Here is a 13162-nt window from a genome sequence, read left to right on the forward strand (position 1 = left end):
GTATGTGTGCATGTCTGCTTATATATGTTGTTTATATTATTTCAGTAGGATACTGCTATTTCCCCCCCCCTCCCCCCTTCTTTTTTCCCCTCTCTCTTTTTTCCCCTAATGATCCTTTTATATTTCTTCAGCATCTGTATTATTGAAGATGCTACAAAACTCCCTAAATGTAATTTTAAACTGAGCTCATAAAAGGCTGGAAACAGCTTCAGATATTTAACTAGTTACTTGGGAACAAATTGTGTACTCCCTTGGTCTGACTTTGTCAAAAGCCTTGCAGTTGAAAGAAGAAAAATTCTGGCATATAGTCATGAGAGAATTGAAGAGTGGAGACCATAGGCACAGTGATTCAGATTAATCTCTGTACTAACGTCACTGACACAATACATCTGGAACATATTAAAACAATTTTGCTGTGTGATCTGTCAGTCGCGTGCTATCATTCTAGAGAGCAGCTTTTTAAAGCCCTGTCCTCAAGGTTAAATGCATTTAGTGACGGCAAACTGACAGATCACAGGAGATGCTTTTCCTTAGAGGTGTCTGTGGGGGTGCTAGGCCCAATGGCTTTTCATGATTTTATCAGGGAGCTGAAAGTACAGAAACATTGCTGTTAATAAAATCTGTGGATGACAACAGGAACAGAGATGTGCTAGAGAAAGAACAATGTAAGGAAGGCAGGAAATTTCAAAAGAACAGCAATCTGGTCATTTGCCTTTTACTTAATAAGGCATGTTGGTTAACAAGAATCCCTGACCGTACATGCTTCTGAGTATTCGTGCACACAAGGATGGAAATAACATAGTGTTTTTTGTTTGTTAAACATTGATAACCTCTGGTGAGCTTATTGCATGCTCACTCTACCTGTGAGTGCACAGCTAGAGAGGGGGCTTTGCCCTTTGGGGCAGATGGAGGTTAGATAAGACCACCCATTCAGGCCATCCAGATCCACAGGTGCATGACCCACCTTTCCTGGCAGTCTCTGCAGTTCTGGAGCCTTGGTTGGTTTGAGCTTTTTTTATTTACAGCTTTGTTGATTTTATGACTGGGGAGCATTGCCCTGAAAGCTTTAAGGGAAGTGACCTTTTGGTTTATTTATTGTCATATGCAGACTGTGAGGAGCAGAAACAAATAAGCTGTTGGCATCACAGAACCATTCTGAAGTGCTTTTTTGAAGTTAGAGGCAAAAACTCCCCAAGAGGTGAACTCCTGACCTTGAAATTTATGGGCACGTGGCTACTCTCTCTAAGAGAGAGTAGCCTTCTTTCTGGGTCTTTCAAGCTTCACCTAATCACCGAAAGCTAGGTAAATATTTTTCCATTTTAAAAAAAAGTCATAGGCTTTAACTAAAAGGGGAAAAAAAGTTCAGTTCCAAAAATACATCCTGCCACAGAAAAGAGACACCTTAACAGAATATAAGAAAAATCCCCACCAACATGCACATCTGCCCTGCACGTCATCATTCCTGTGATGACACCTAGTGTCTCATTTCTTCCCTGCTTTCCTTGCACAGGTAGGGAGACTGGCATTCCTGCTGGGAGAGCCCCAAAACAGGCTGCTTGCAACAAGGGAAGAGGAAATAACTCAAAGGGGTGATCGGCACTTGTCTAAAAGGCAGAAACAGCACTGCTACCAATCGTTTGTCTGAGGTTTACATTGGCATTGTCAGTCTCTGCCCCTGCCTCACCAGCGGCAAGTGGTGCTGCAGCACCGGTGTGCTGCATGGCTGTGATGCTGCAGTCACCCTGGTGGGGTTGGCCTGGCTGTGTTCCCCAGCGGTGACAGGAGGTGGCACCGGGCACATTTTTGCCATTTCACTCTCATCTGGACCACCCCAGTCTGCAGAAGCCTCTCAAGGCTGACAGCTGTCCAGTGACCTTTGCATAAGACCTGCCAAGGGGCAAATGACCTTCTCTGGGGGGCAGTGGAATTGGTGACGAATTATGGTTAGCCCAGTGGGAAGGCTGAAGGCTGTACAGAAGTGCAAAGGCAGTGATCATGCAGCAGTATCTGCAAGGTTTTCCTCCTGGAATGGGAAGAGCTTGGCCAAGCTCACCCCACTTGCTGTGGGCTTACTGTAACCAACAGTAAGACTGGAAAGTACATTGCCTGTTAATTCGTGGTGAGAATAAAATAATTCTGAAATAAGGCTTGGTTCCATGTTGCTAAGCACAGCTCAAGGAAAATAAATAAATCAACCAATGAAGCCACATTAATTTAATTTTACATGGTCCACAAAGATGAAATGCTTTTTTTGACAGTGTGCTATCACATTGTCGCTTACAAACATGGCAAAACTGCTAGGGTGCAAGCTGGGCCTTATTGCTGGCCAAGAACATCCCAGATCCAATTTCCAGTTACTTTAAGTTGTTTAGCCTGAGTGGAAAATGGTGTTTCTCAAAGTTTTTTCACAGGTGATGTGCTTTGTGTCTCTCCCCCTTCCCACCCCACCCCACCTTTTGGAGTTATTGGTTTCCTAGTGACCTCCAAAGATGTGTGGGCACATCCTTCAGCCAAGGCATGAGCACACTGTTGGCAGATCAGCTTGTCAAGGAAGGAGGAGCAAAGACTGGCTGCATTTACTACTTATAGGGATAAATGTCCCTTTCCTTTGGAGTACATGCCCCAGCATGGATGGCATTTCCAGTGTGTGATGCTTATGTAAGGTGAAGAGGGCGAGGCATTTGTTTATTTGTCCCACAGTGAGCTGAAGGTCTAATACCCTCCCCCTGGCTCCGCCCCCTGCCCCCAAGGGGTTTGGACCACCACATCTCTGGTGGCACAGAGTTGTGTCCCACCTTTCTCCTTCCCAGCCCCACCTCTCCCTGTGCTGGGCCTTCTGAGGATTGTGACATGCATGGGTGCTGAGGTGACAAATGTCCAGCAAGGCACAAGGGGTGGCTTCAAGTACCCACAGCCTCCAGGACAGTGGGAAACTTGCCAGCACCATCACAATCACCACCAGCTCACACAGGTTAGCTGGGTCCACACCTCCCAAGAAAGGAGGGAAGGTCCTGGGAGACCCCCAGCAAGGCCACCTGGAGCCCTCTGCTACTCCCTTCACATAGCACACAGCCTCCCTGGGACAAGCCTGCCTGATTTTTCGCTCTAGAAGTGCAGACCCATGCAGGATTTATGTTAAATTGCAGCTTGCAAACAGCCTGGAGACCAGAGTCCCTAGGTGAAGCGCAAGGCTGTAGGAAAGGCTGATTATTTCAAAAGAGTTCAAGGGTGTCTCACAAGCAGCAGGAGTCAGCTGCTGAAGTAACGATCATGAGCAATAGCTTTTATGTTCTCAGAGATCCCCGATATCTGGTTGTAGTGATCTAAGTTGATCAGTACTGGAAAATTTACTGGTGTGGGGAGGACAACCTAATTCAGGGGATGAAGTGTGATGGAGAAAGATGGGGACAACTGCATGGTGACTACTTGCAAGAAGGTCTGTGAGATTAAGGCACTTATCTAGGGCCTGGAAGACAAATCAGGACTCATCATCAAATAACAGGCAAAGCATTAATAAGCTTACAAATGCAAGCATTTGTTATTGAGACAGTCTAACTGAAGCTTGCATTTCAGAAAGGTTCAGAAGCTTTGGATGCCTCATTCTTTCACATGCAGCAGTCATTAATTCACCCTAGAGCCCCACCTCCACCCCTCCTTTGCCTTGCCTCAGGTCCCAACCCACCACTGCCCTGATCCTCCCTGGATCCCGGATGTTCTGTGTTTACCTGTGTGGTCATCATGGTTGTCCCATGGTGAAGAGATACCTGTGGGTGATGCCCCTTGCTCTGCTGGAGACGAAGTGCATGCAACGTAAGTGTGTGTCCAGCGGCTGCAGATGGTCCTCACCTCCTTCCCTGCTAACTTCTTTTCTCCACAGCAGCAAGATGTCAGAGGTAGAAACCACTTTCTGTAAATTAATAATATATGGTGACATCTGCTAGTGGCAGCAACATGACAGGGAAAAACTTCAAGCTGTGCAAAGGTTGTAGGGTGATGGATGGGAAAGCCATGACCAGCACTGACATTGACATCATATTCAACAAAGCTGAGTGTGGTAGGGAGTCATGGTGGCAGCACAGCTGGGCAGGAGTAGACAATGGCAGGAGTCAGGCAGGGTCTTGTGCAAGGGGCAGCCCTGGGGCTTTCTCATCCCACTGTCAACCAGCAATGAGGTAACTTTCCTCTCGGTCTACTGACACCACAGGACCAAAGGTGCTTGTGCCATCACCTTTGCTGAGTTCCAGCAGGCCATAAGGGAGCTTTGCAGCAAGCACTTCAAGGGAAAACCACCAGAGGAAGCTCTGCAGGTTGTTTATGGCCTCATCAAGGGAAAGGATCCCAGCAGAGTGGGTGCTACAGTGAGTATGAGTTTCCTCACCAATCCTGCATCTAGAGCTGCCCTGGAACCATTTGTCCTTGCTGTAGGGACACATGCTGTCCTCAAACATAAGGAAAAGCTTGTCTGTGAGCTGTTTCCAAACTCTTGCCTGCTGACCTCTTTTCTTGCACAAAGCCACCAAGGTTGGTGGGGTAAAAGGCTGACAGACACTAGCAACTACACTGACAGCCACAAAGAGTGTTTTGATGAGAGTGGCAAAAAGAACGGTCTTGTTGGCCACCAGGATCTGACGGACAATGGTGGCTATGCAGTTGGAGCCTACACAGGAGCTGGCTTTATGACCAGATGCAGTAGGACTGAGACTGCGTAAGGAAACAAAGGCTGTTCCTCTATAACACGGGAGGAGGGGCAAATAAACATCCCAAGCAACCAACCTTCTGTGTGCATCCCAAGTCCTACAGGGTGAAAATGCATGGAATGGACACTCAACGATGCTGAGGAGCGACTCAGGTTCCCCAGCCAACTACATTTTGACTGCTGTGTGGTGGCATTAAACCCATAGATAAGCTAGCCTTCTGGAAGAAATTCTATGGGCCAGCTAGCACTGCTATCACACTGCTTTGCATTTCCAGTCACGTGAACAGCAGGTTAGTCTGAATAGTCACTCATTATTTTGTCTCCCCTCCCAACATGCTACACTTTTTACTGTGATTTTTGACTTGGGGAGAAGCATGTGCGTTTTTTTGTACATCTACACTAAGTTACGTTTGAGGTGATGGTTTCTGGTGGCAGACAGCCTACCAGTGGTGCCTGACCACACCTGGAAGAGCACTCTTACAGGGTATAGGATGCAACACATACTACACTGTGGAAAGGGGAGGGGTATCAATCACACCGGTTCATGCTTTTTTCTTTTTCCTTCCCCTAGCTTAAACTGTTTCACCCATTCCTAGCACCTGGCATGGTCACTCATTACTATTCCCCCAGGCTTCAGGATGTGGGCTGCTGTGGAAGAGTTTGTGAGTCTGTGGCTCTATTGTCCTGTTGCTTTTGAGATCCTCTTGCAAAAAACATGGCTGAGAAGCTGCAGAACTCTATGACAGTGCCCCAGATCCAGTCACAGCTGTTTAACTGTTTTCTGTGCTTTGGTGTGTAAGTCATAGTCCCTTGGTCTTCCCAGGATGAAGGGCTGACTGATTTCTTCCCCACAACACAGTACTGCGTGGGAAGCATAGCTGGTGCATGTTACAGTGTAATCAAAGAGATGGGTTTGAGGTTCTTCCAGTATTTTCCACACCCCCTCACTCCCAAAGACTTACTACCACATGATGGATAGTAGTCAGCAGGGTCCTGCTGATGCTTGGTGGCCAAGCAGAAAGGCTTACCAGCTTCATTGGCCTAGCAGTGTGCTACCACCAAATAATGCAGTTTTCAAGCAAAATATGCAGGCACCAGCAGCCTCCGCCACTGTATCATTGTCCAGGTTTGCTGTGGCATCTCATGTGTCCATTTCTTCTTGCTGCCCTTCAAACACCTTTGGACATTTTCAGTTTGGGGGCCAGGAAGAAAAGGACTGCCCTCAACAACCAAGCAAACCTTGAGTATATTTCTGTGTTCAGGCCTCATCTTCCTTGTAATTAAATGACTCAAGAAATTGCCCACATACAGTTCTGCAAACCAACACAGGAATGTGTTATTAGTTGGTTGTGTTTGGTTTTGTTTTTTGTTTAAATATGTAGCTGGCATGGAAAATGCTGTGGGAACTTTGGGAACAAACCGAGAGCTTTGTACTTGTGCTTGTGTAGTGTGAGCTCTGGTTTGCATTAACTCGGGTATAATGTGACACTGGAGGGTGAATTTCTGAGACATGATTCAATCTGTACTTTATCCTCTAATCTAACTTTTGTAGTACTCCAGCACCAACAAGAATCACTACTTGTCCTGCCTATTCCTTATAAGTAGAAACCACAAAAAGATGAGGAATGCCACGCTCACTCCCTATGGCAGCTACAGAGAGGACAGATAAAAAGGAAGTGATGGTGGACTGAAGACTTTAAAAATAGTACCTGATTACTGCATGCCCCTGGGGAAGCAGTAATACTGTCAGATGTGATTTTAAAATAGACAAAGACATGCATATGTCAATGACAGAGTCAACAACACATTTGCAAAGGAAAAATAAAAAGAAAAAAAAAGAAAAAAAAAAGAAAAAAAAAGAGTTTTTGCTCTTGTGGGTTGGGAGCCTACAAAAACTGAAGTGGCTCCTCAGTGCAAGGTGTGTGTGTGTGTCCTGTTACACCAGTGCCATCTGATACTAGATATCTGTACCATTTGCTATTTGCTTTCTTAAAGAGACCATATCATCTAGAAAATCAGCCATGCTGGGAGAAAGAGGTTAGTTAGGAGCCTTCCTCTTGGCAGTGGCTGAAGTTTATTGCGCATCATTTCTTTGTGCTGTCCTGTGACCATCAGAGGGAGCATGAGGGCTTTGGGAGAGGGCTGAGTGCGGTTGCTCCTCTTGCAACTGAAGAATGTGTTTGCATAGTAGTCAGAAGAAGGAGGCACGTGGAAGCTGCTAGAAGAGAAATGTAGTTGCACACATACAGATGGCCCAGTTTGGAGGATTTACTGGTAAAAGTGGAAGTCTTGGTGAAACAAAATTATGTTGGTAATGTAGGTGTTTATACCCAGATATGGCTAATAGGTGTCATTACTGAGGAAAACAGGGAAGATTGGCTCCAAATTACACATTTGTTGGAAAAAGAGTCATCCAACCAAGCCAAACAGTCCATTTACAACTGCTTCAAAGTAAAGTGAAAAAACACCCCCAAGTCCTGTTCTTTGGCAAGCTTGGTGAGCTTGTTTCTCTGGTGTATCTCTTGATATATCCCTGTCCCCTGCAGCTGTTCTCTTCCATGCAGTTTCCTTGCTGTCTTCTAGAAATATGACTCAAGACCAATATCAGCAGTTCTTTTCCAGCTGGTCATTGCTTCAGGGTACTGGAAGTGGGATCTGATACACTAGTCAGCTATAGAAAAATTTTGGTAACATTGATGAAATCTGTACTTAAATTGAAACAAGATCTGAAGATACAGCTACAGTGGCTATGTATTAAGAACTGAGGCAGTAGGACAGGGTGTCATTGAACACAGGTAGGAAAGAATCACAAGAAACTATGCACACGTGCATGCGTTTGTGTAATGTTTTTAAAGCAAAGTCTTCAAACTGTGCAAAAGACAGCTATAAAAGCCTTCTGCTACCTGTTCTGCTGCATAGGCATGCAGTTACAGCCTTGGCCCTCTTGCTGTTCCCAAAACCAGCACAATTTCACTTTAACAAAGCAGGAAGAAGAAAGAACAGATGTTAAAGTCAATCCAACCACTGCCTGGTGGAAATGTGGCAGGACAGGCAAGTGAGTAGCTATGCAAAGCTGTGCTTGTGCTGCAGTGTGGGCTGATGGCTCACGCTACTTTTTGTGGTATTGAACCCTTCTTTGAGAAGTTCCTTTTTTTTTTTTTTTTTGTTGCATGACAAACAGCATGGGCAGCCTGGCACTCAGCCGTACTGACTCACTGTGGCTCGTGGCGTGCCAGGTGGGCAGCTGTGGCTGCCTCTGTGTGGCAGTGGGTTTCTTCCAGAAGCACTTTGTTACAAGGGTTTAGCAAGGAGAGGGCCTAAAATGCTCTTACCCTGCCAGTTTAAGGCACTTGTGATGTTAGGCAGACATGAGGAGCTGATAATTTGTGCATGTTTATATTGAACTGGTCATCCAGGTGCTATTTACATTGAGTTATGAATTTTAATGGACAGCAGTGCAATGCTTTCCCCAACTGCCTCTTGTTTCCGCTGCTTCTCTGGTTATTGAGAAATGTGCACATCTCCACTGCCCCAGGGAAGCAGTGATTCTACTTGGTGCAGAGTTAATTATATGCCAAGGAACCCAGTGGGTATTCACCTGAAATAACACATATATGACAGAAAAGAAAAAATACCTACTTGGAGATTGATACACCGTGCTAGCCTGGCTTCAGAGAGCTCTGGGTAGTTGGAAGACTGTTGTTTTCAGCTGGATTTCTGCTGCATCACTCTGGCTATTGTTTCACAGGAATCTGTGGTGTAATACAAGCCTGAAGGAAGATGTGTATGCCATTGGCTTGTCTGTTTTCCTCCATACTATTCATCAACCTAATAGGAGACAATTTCTTTCCCTACACACTTAGTCTTTCTGATAGTTGCTGCATGCTCCGCCCTCATTCCTCCCCTCCTTTCCAGCTGCAATACCTGGCTGCCCCAGTAAAAGGGTCTGCGTCTCAGCCCCCAGCTGTCCTCAGTTACAGCAGGGGTTAGTTGGCTGTTGCTCATCAGCCCTACAACCACTGCCTGCCTCCACTGGACCCGTAAGCTGCCCCAGCAGGGCCAGCTGGGGCCCAGATGTGGTTTTACATCACACGGTGGCATGTAGCACTGGGACATGCTGATGGGGAATGGTGATGCTGGCTCTTGAACTGGCTTTTTTCCATCTGAGTCTGGAATCGCTTTAAGTCTGATACTGTTTTTGTTTTCCTTCACCACTGTTTCTCTTCACTGTCAAGAATCAGATGGTGATGGGTTTTTTTGGTTTTGTTCCCCGCCCCCCCCCCCCCCCCCCCCCCTTTCTTTTTCTGCATGACTTACAAGCTTTCTGTCCTCACTAAACTTAGGGCTAGTAATTACAATGTCTGGCTTAATGTTCCCCTGTACTATTCAGTCCAGATGCCACACTCACTCCCTTCTATGCATGCGTGGGACATACTTTGTACCTTTCTGCCTGCAGTTCCCCGCTACTGGTATAATTTAAAAGACAAGGGGATACAGTCTCAGAATTCTTTATTAATCATCCACAGCTAACCATTCACGATAGAAATCACTGACAATTTGTTTTCACATGGACCTTTGCTTCACAGCAAGCAGCAAATGGCTGAACAAGTTCCCCTGTACTGCAGAGGCACAGCAGCTGCTGGGCAGGAGGCAGAGTGCCAGAAACACTCCGACAAGGGCATCAGTCCAGCCACGTTTGGGCATTGCCACCTCCTGGCAGGGTCGGGCTGCACAGCCCCACAGCCCACTCTCCCAAGGGCTCTTCATCAAACCTGCCATTTCGATTGTGACTATTTCAGGTGTGACAGCTACGGCTACTTTCCATGGTCTGATTAAAAGTCTCCTTTCTGCATAGTGTTTGAAGCAGGTGGAGATTGCGCCAGTGTTTTCCAGAAGTTTGGGTGGGTCTTCTCCATAAAGGTGCATGGCCTCCCATGCTCTGGAAATACTCCACGGTTTTGTAGGTTTGAATCCTAACCAAAGTTGTAGTCATGCTGTGTTTTCCTCCACTGGAAAACCCTTCATACATGTTATCATCTGCTTCTTCTCCAGGTTACTCACACCAGCCCTCCATCCTCCATGCTGCAGTTCGCTACCCCCAAACTCTGCTGTGACAATTACTTGTGGGGCTACACTGCTGAATGGCACACTTGACATGAGTCGATCTAAAAATAAAAAGACACCCAAACCCAGACTGCCAAAAGACAAAAGCCCCTTCGTATCAGTTGATGGTGCAGTCCCCCAAGTGGGAAGGTAGAACAGTTAGGCCAGAGTTTCTACGCACTTGAAAAGGCTTATGTGTAATAACAACATGCATATTTTTAGGAGATTTTCCTGCTAGCCCTGAATAGCTTCAAAGGCAGCCCAGGCTTCAGTGGGCTTATCTGTTGTGTCAGGTACCTTTCAGTGTCAATAGGGGAATCTTAATTTTTCACAACAATCACAATAACTTAGTAAATATACATGCTCTGCCCAGCATCAGCATTTTTTAGAAAGCACTTAAATATTAAAGGATTCTTGTTAAAACAATGTATTTTGTAAAACAGTGTCTTTAATTTCAATTGAAAACCTAATCAATTTCTTTCACAATACTTTATCTTCTCATTGTAAACTTTTATTACATAACAGTAAAGCTAAAAATAATCAAGTAACACCAGAAAATGACATTCACTCAGAAGAGAGGGGAAAAAAAAATATTCCTCCAGCCTTTTTGCATCAGATAAAACTTTTAAAGATATATATATTTTAAAGATAGATAGATAGATAGATAGATAGACAGACAGACAGATAGACTGATTTCTCAGGGAAACTGAGCATTGCCACTCACTGACTAGCAGAGATTTGTGCAATTTGTTTATAAGTAATATCCCCATGAACATACTAATTGCACATGTAGAGCTAACAATTTCTCTGTAACAGGACTGAAGTGACAAAACACCTACATATAACTATGGCTAACTTCTTCACAAGCTGTTCTTGTAGAAAAATGTTTCTTAAAAACAACAACAAAAAAATCATCTTGGTCACATTTGTGGTGGTGGTCTATTGCACTCAATATCTTTCAGTAGCATGAAGTGTCTTGTACTGGACACCCAAGATTAAATTACCAAAAGTCACCAGATTTTTTTGCAAAATAGACCAGAAATCTAGTAAAAAGAAAAAAAAAAAAAACAAAACCAAAAACACAGCAGTAACTCCTACATTTGTTTATACTGATCTCTTTCATGAAAATTATTTCACACTTTCTTACTGTAATTGCCCAACCAGTTTCCTTGCTAGAGAAAAAAATATCACTGCACCTCTAAGAATACCCTCTTCACATAATTAAACACATATGTTCTAACCAGTCATATGCAATAAATATATCTAACTCTAAATCTTATTCTTCATATTCTTCTAAAATCTCTATATCTAGTAAATACAATGCATGTAGACTCCTAAGGTAATGTAAATGCCAGTAAAGTAGCTAGCTGCTAGTGAGTAATAAATGATAGAAATTTTTGATATCTGTAATACTTAAAATGCGATTGGACAAACAAAGCATAAAGGGGAAAACAGAATCAGAAGTTGATTACATTATTTGTTATTACTATTGCTATACTTGCACATTAATGGAGATGTATGGTGCACTACAAAAGAGTGGTAAGACAAAAACCTTCTCCTGAGATGCTCACAGAAGTTAATAACAGGACAAATACTAACATTTAGGAGTGGACAAAAGTAAACTTGATGTCCACACACCTGTTTTAAAACATTTGAGCTAGGAGTGAAATTTAGCTTTAGATATGATAAGGTGTGGTGAATTGTTACAACGCTTTGCAATAAAGGTTTGAAAAAAGAAAGGAATTATTGCTGTCTAAAACACAACACAAGCAGCTTTGTTATAACCAAAGAGATATATGGAAAAGATGAAGCTATGTGGAGAAGGCTGAAACAGCACAGAGAAAGTAAGCTGCTGCTCTGTCATCTTTCACTGTACAGCTATCTTTTCAGGAATACAGTGATGGAGATTACGTTAAAACCACAATCATTGTCTTAGGTGCCAATATGTTTTGTTCCAAGGGAAGAGGAAGCCCCTGAGTTCCCAGGTTTCACCAAAAAAAAGATAAATCCTTGAGGGGCAGCTGGGCTTCCACATGAGATAAGGAACAGAACTTAGTCACATTTAAAAGAGGTGATGATGTTAGAAATTCATATCTCCCAGTTCCCCTCTGCCTACATTACTACTGAAAAGAACACAATTGGTTTTAAAGGGGCGTGGGGGTAAAATCAAATCCGCTATCAGTCAAAGCAACAGACACACTTTCACAGTAAATTTCTTGCACAGTGAGAAACATTTATGGTATTCCTCATTGGGGAGCTGGAAAGCTGGAAACAACTCTTAATGCATTTGAGGGCTAAAAATATTAATAACAAGAATCTAAATTCCTATCCACATTCAAGTACAGGAGAGGAAGAGGTCTGAAAGACATTAAATAGTTTTTACATGACAACAAAATATAATGTCAATAAAAGTGTAAATAAAATTAAATGGAACGTAGCAAAAGTATAAGCATCTGCTCTGACATCCTTGCTCCCTGCTTTGGGGCGTCTGCACTTTCAACACTATTCCAGGGCTGGATGTTGTACAGAAGGCAAGAAAAGGCAAGCCTGCAGACAGAGGGTTTAGCTCTGAGCTTTGCAGGGTGAAAGTGGCAGTACAAAAATCTAAGTCATTTGGTTCAGAAACTGAACTGCTTATCAGAGCATGTTGGCTGGAGGCAAGGAAGCTGCTGTTCTTCATGCTGTTAGTGGGAAATGTCGTAATAGTAGTTACGTAATCTCAGCTCGACTGCAACAAATCCTGGTCGGTCCTCAACACTGTGGAAAGACAAAAAGCTTCACTATGTAGGAAGGAGAAAGCTTTAAAAGTGCATGGGCCTTTTGTAATGCTTGGGATGTTATCTCAGTGATAACTCATCCAAAGGTGCCCACAATATTTTAAGGCTACCAAAATGATGCTACAAAATGAACAACAAGTGGCAAATGTCACTGCAGAGCATCCAGTCAGTGGATTTACTATCATGCCTGGTACTCTGTGGTCAGTGAAGATACTACAAGAAAGAAATGGTAAATCAACTCAATTTCATTTTCTACTTTATTTACTTCAGTAATAATCTAAAGAAAAGAGTATTTACAGTGTATTACCTGCCTTATAATGGGTACTACAGTCATACAGAGTGGCTTAGCATCACTGAAAGAAGCCTAGACATACATTATATGGCTGTACTGTCTGTCTTTCCTCTATCTGCAACTCTTTGTTGATTTAGGAGAACACAATTAAACTGACAAGTCCTTACAATAATGCATTACATATTGAGATCCACCACCTGACTTGAGCTATCTTTTTAAATTTATTTCTTTTTCTTTCCAATATTAAATATATTTCAGTACAAACATTAAAAGCATCATGCTTTATGATATGGT

General features: G+C 43.6%; 2 protein-coding genes across 5 annotated transcripts in view; one reads left to right on the plus strand and one right to left on the minus strand.

The window, feature by feature from the left end:
* Positions 1-3665: 3665 nt before the first annotated feature.
* LOC130142761 (tubulin polymerization-promoting protein family member 2-like) lies at positions 3666-6430 on the plus strand. The gene is given in 3 exon segments (XM_056325115.1): positions 3666-3931; positions 3933-4049; positions 4205-6430. Coding segments are annotated over 3 exon segments (843 nt in total). The 5' UTR covers positions 3666-3710; the 3' UTR covers positions 4710-6430.
* Positions 6431-9190: 2760 nt separating this feature from the next.
* Positions 9191-13162, minus strand: part of SYK (spleen associated tyrosine kinase) — a 54746-nt gene continuing 50774 nt past the window's right edge. For all 4 annotated transcript variants that reach the window (XM_056324634.1, XM_056324635.1, XM_056324636.1 and 1 more), the window contains one exon: positions 9191-12556. In XM_056324634.1, the coding sequence (XP_056180609.1) occupies positions 12484-12556 (73 nt within the window). In that variant the 3' untranslated portion in view covers positions 9191-12483. The remainder of the gene's footprint in view (positions 12557-13162) is intronic.

The sequence above is a fragment of the Falco biarmicus genome, chromosome Z, assembly GCF_023638135.1.
Source record: "Falco biarmicus isolate bFalBia1 chromosome Z, bFalBia1.pri, whole genome shotgun sequence".
Classification (NCBI taxonomy): Eukaryota; Metazoa; Chordata; class Aves; order Falconiformes; family Falconidae; genus Falco; species Falco biarmicus.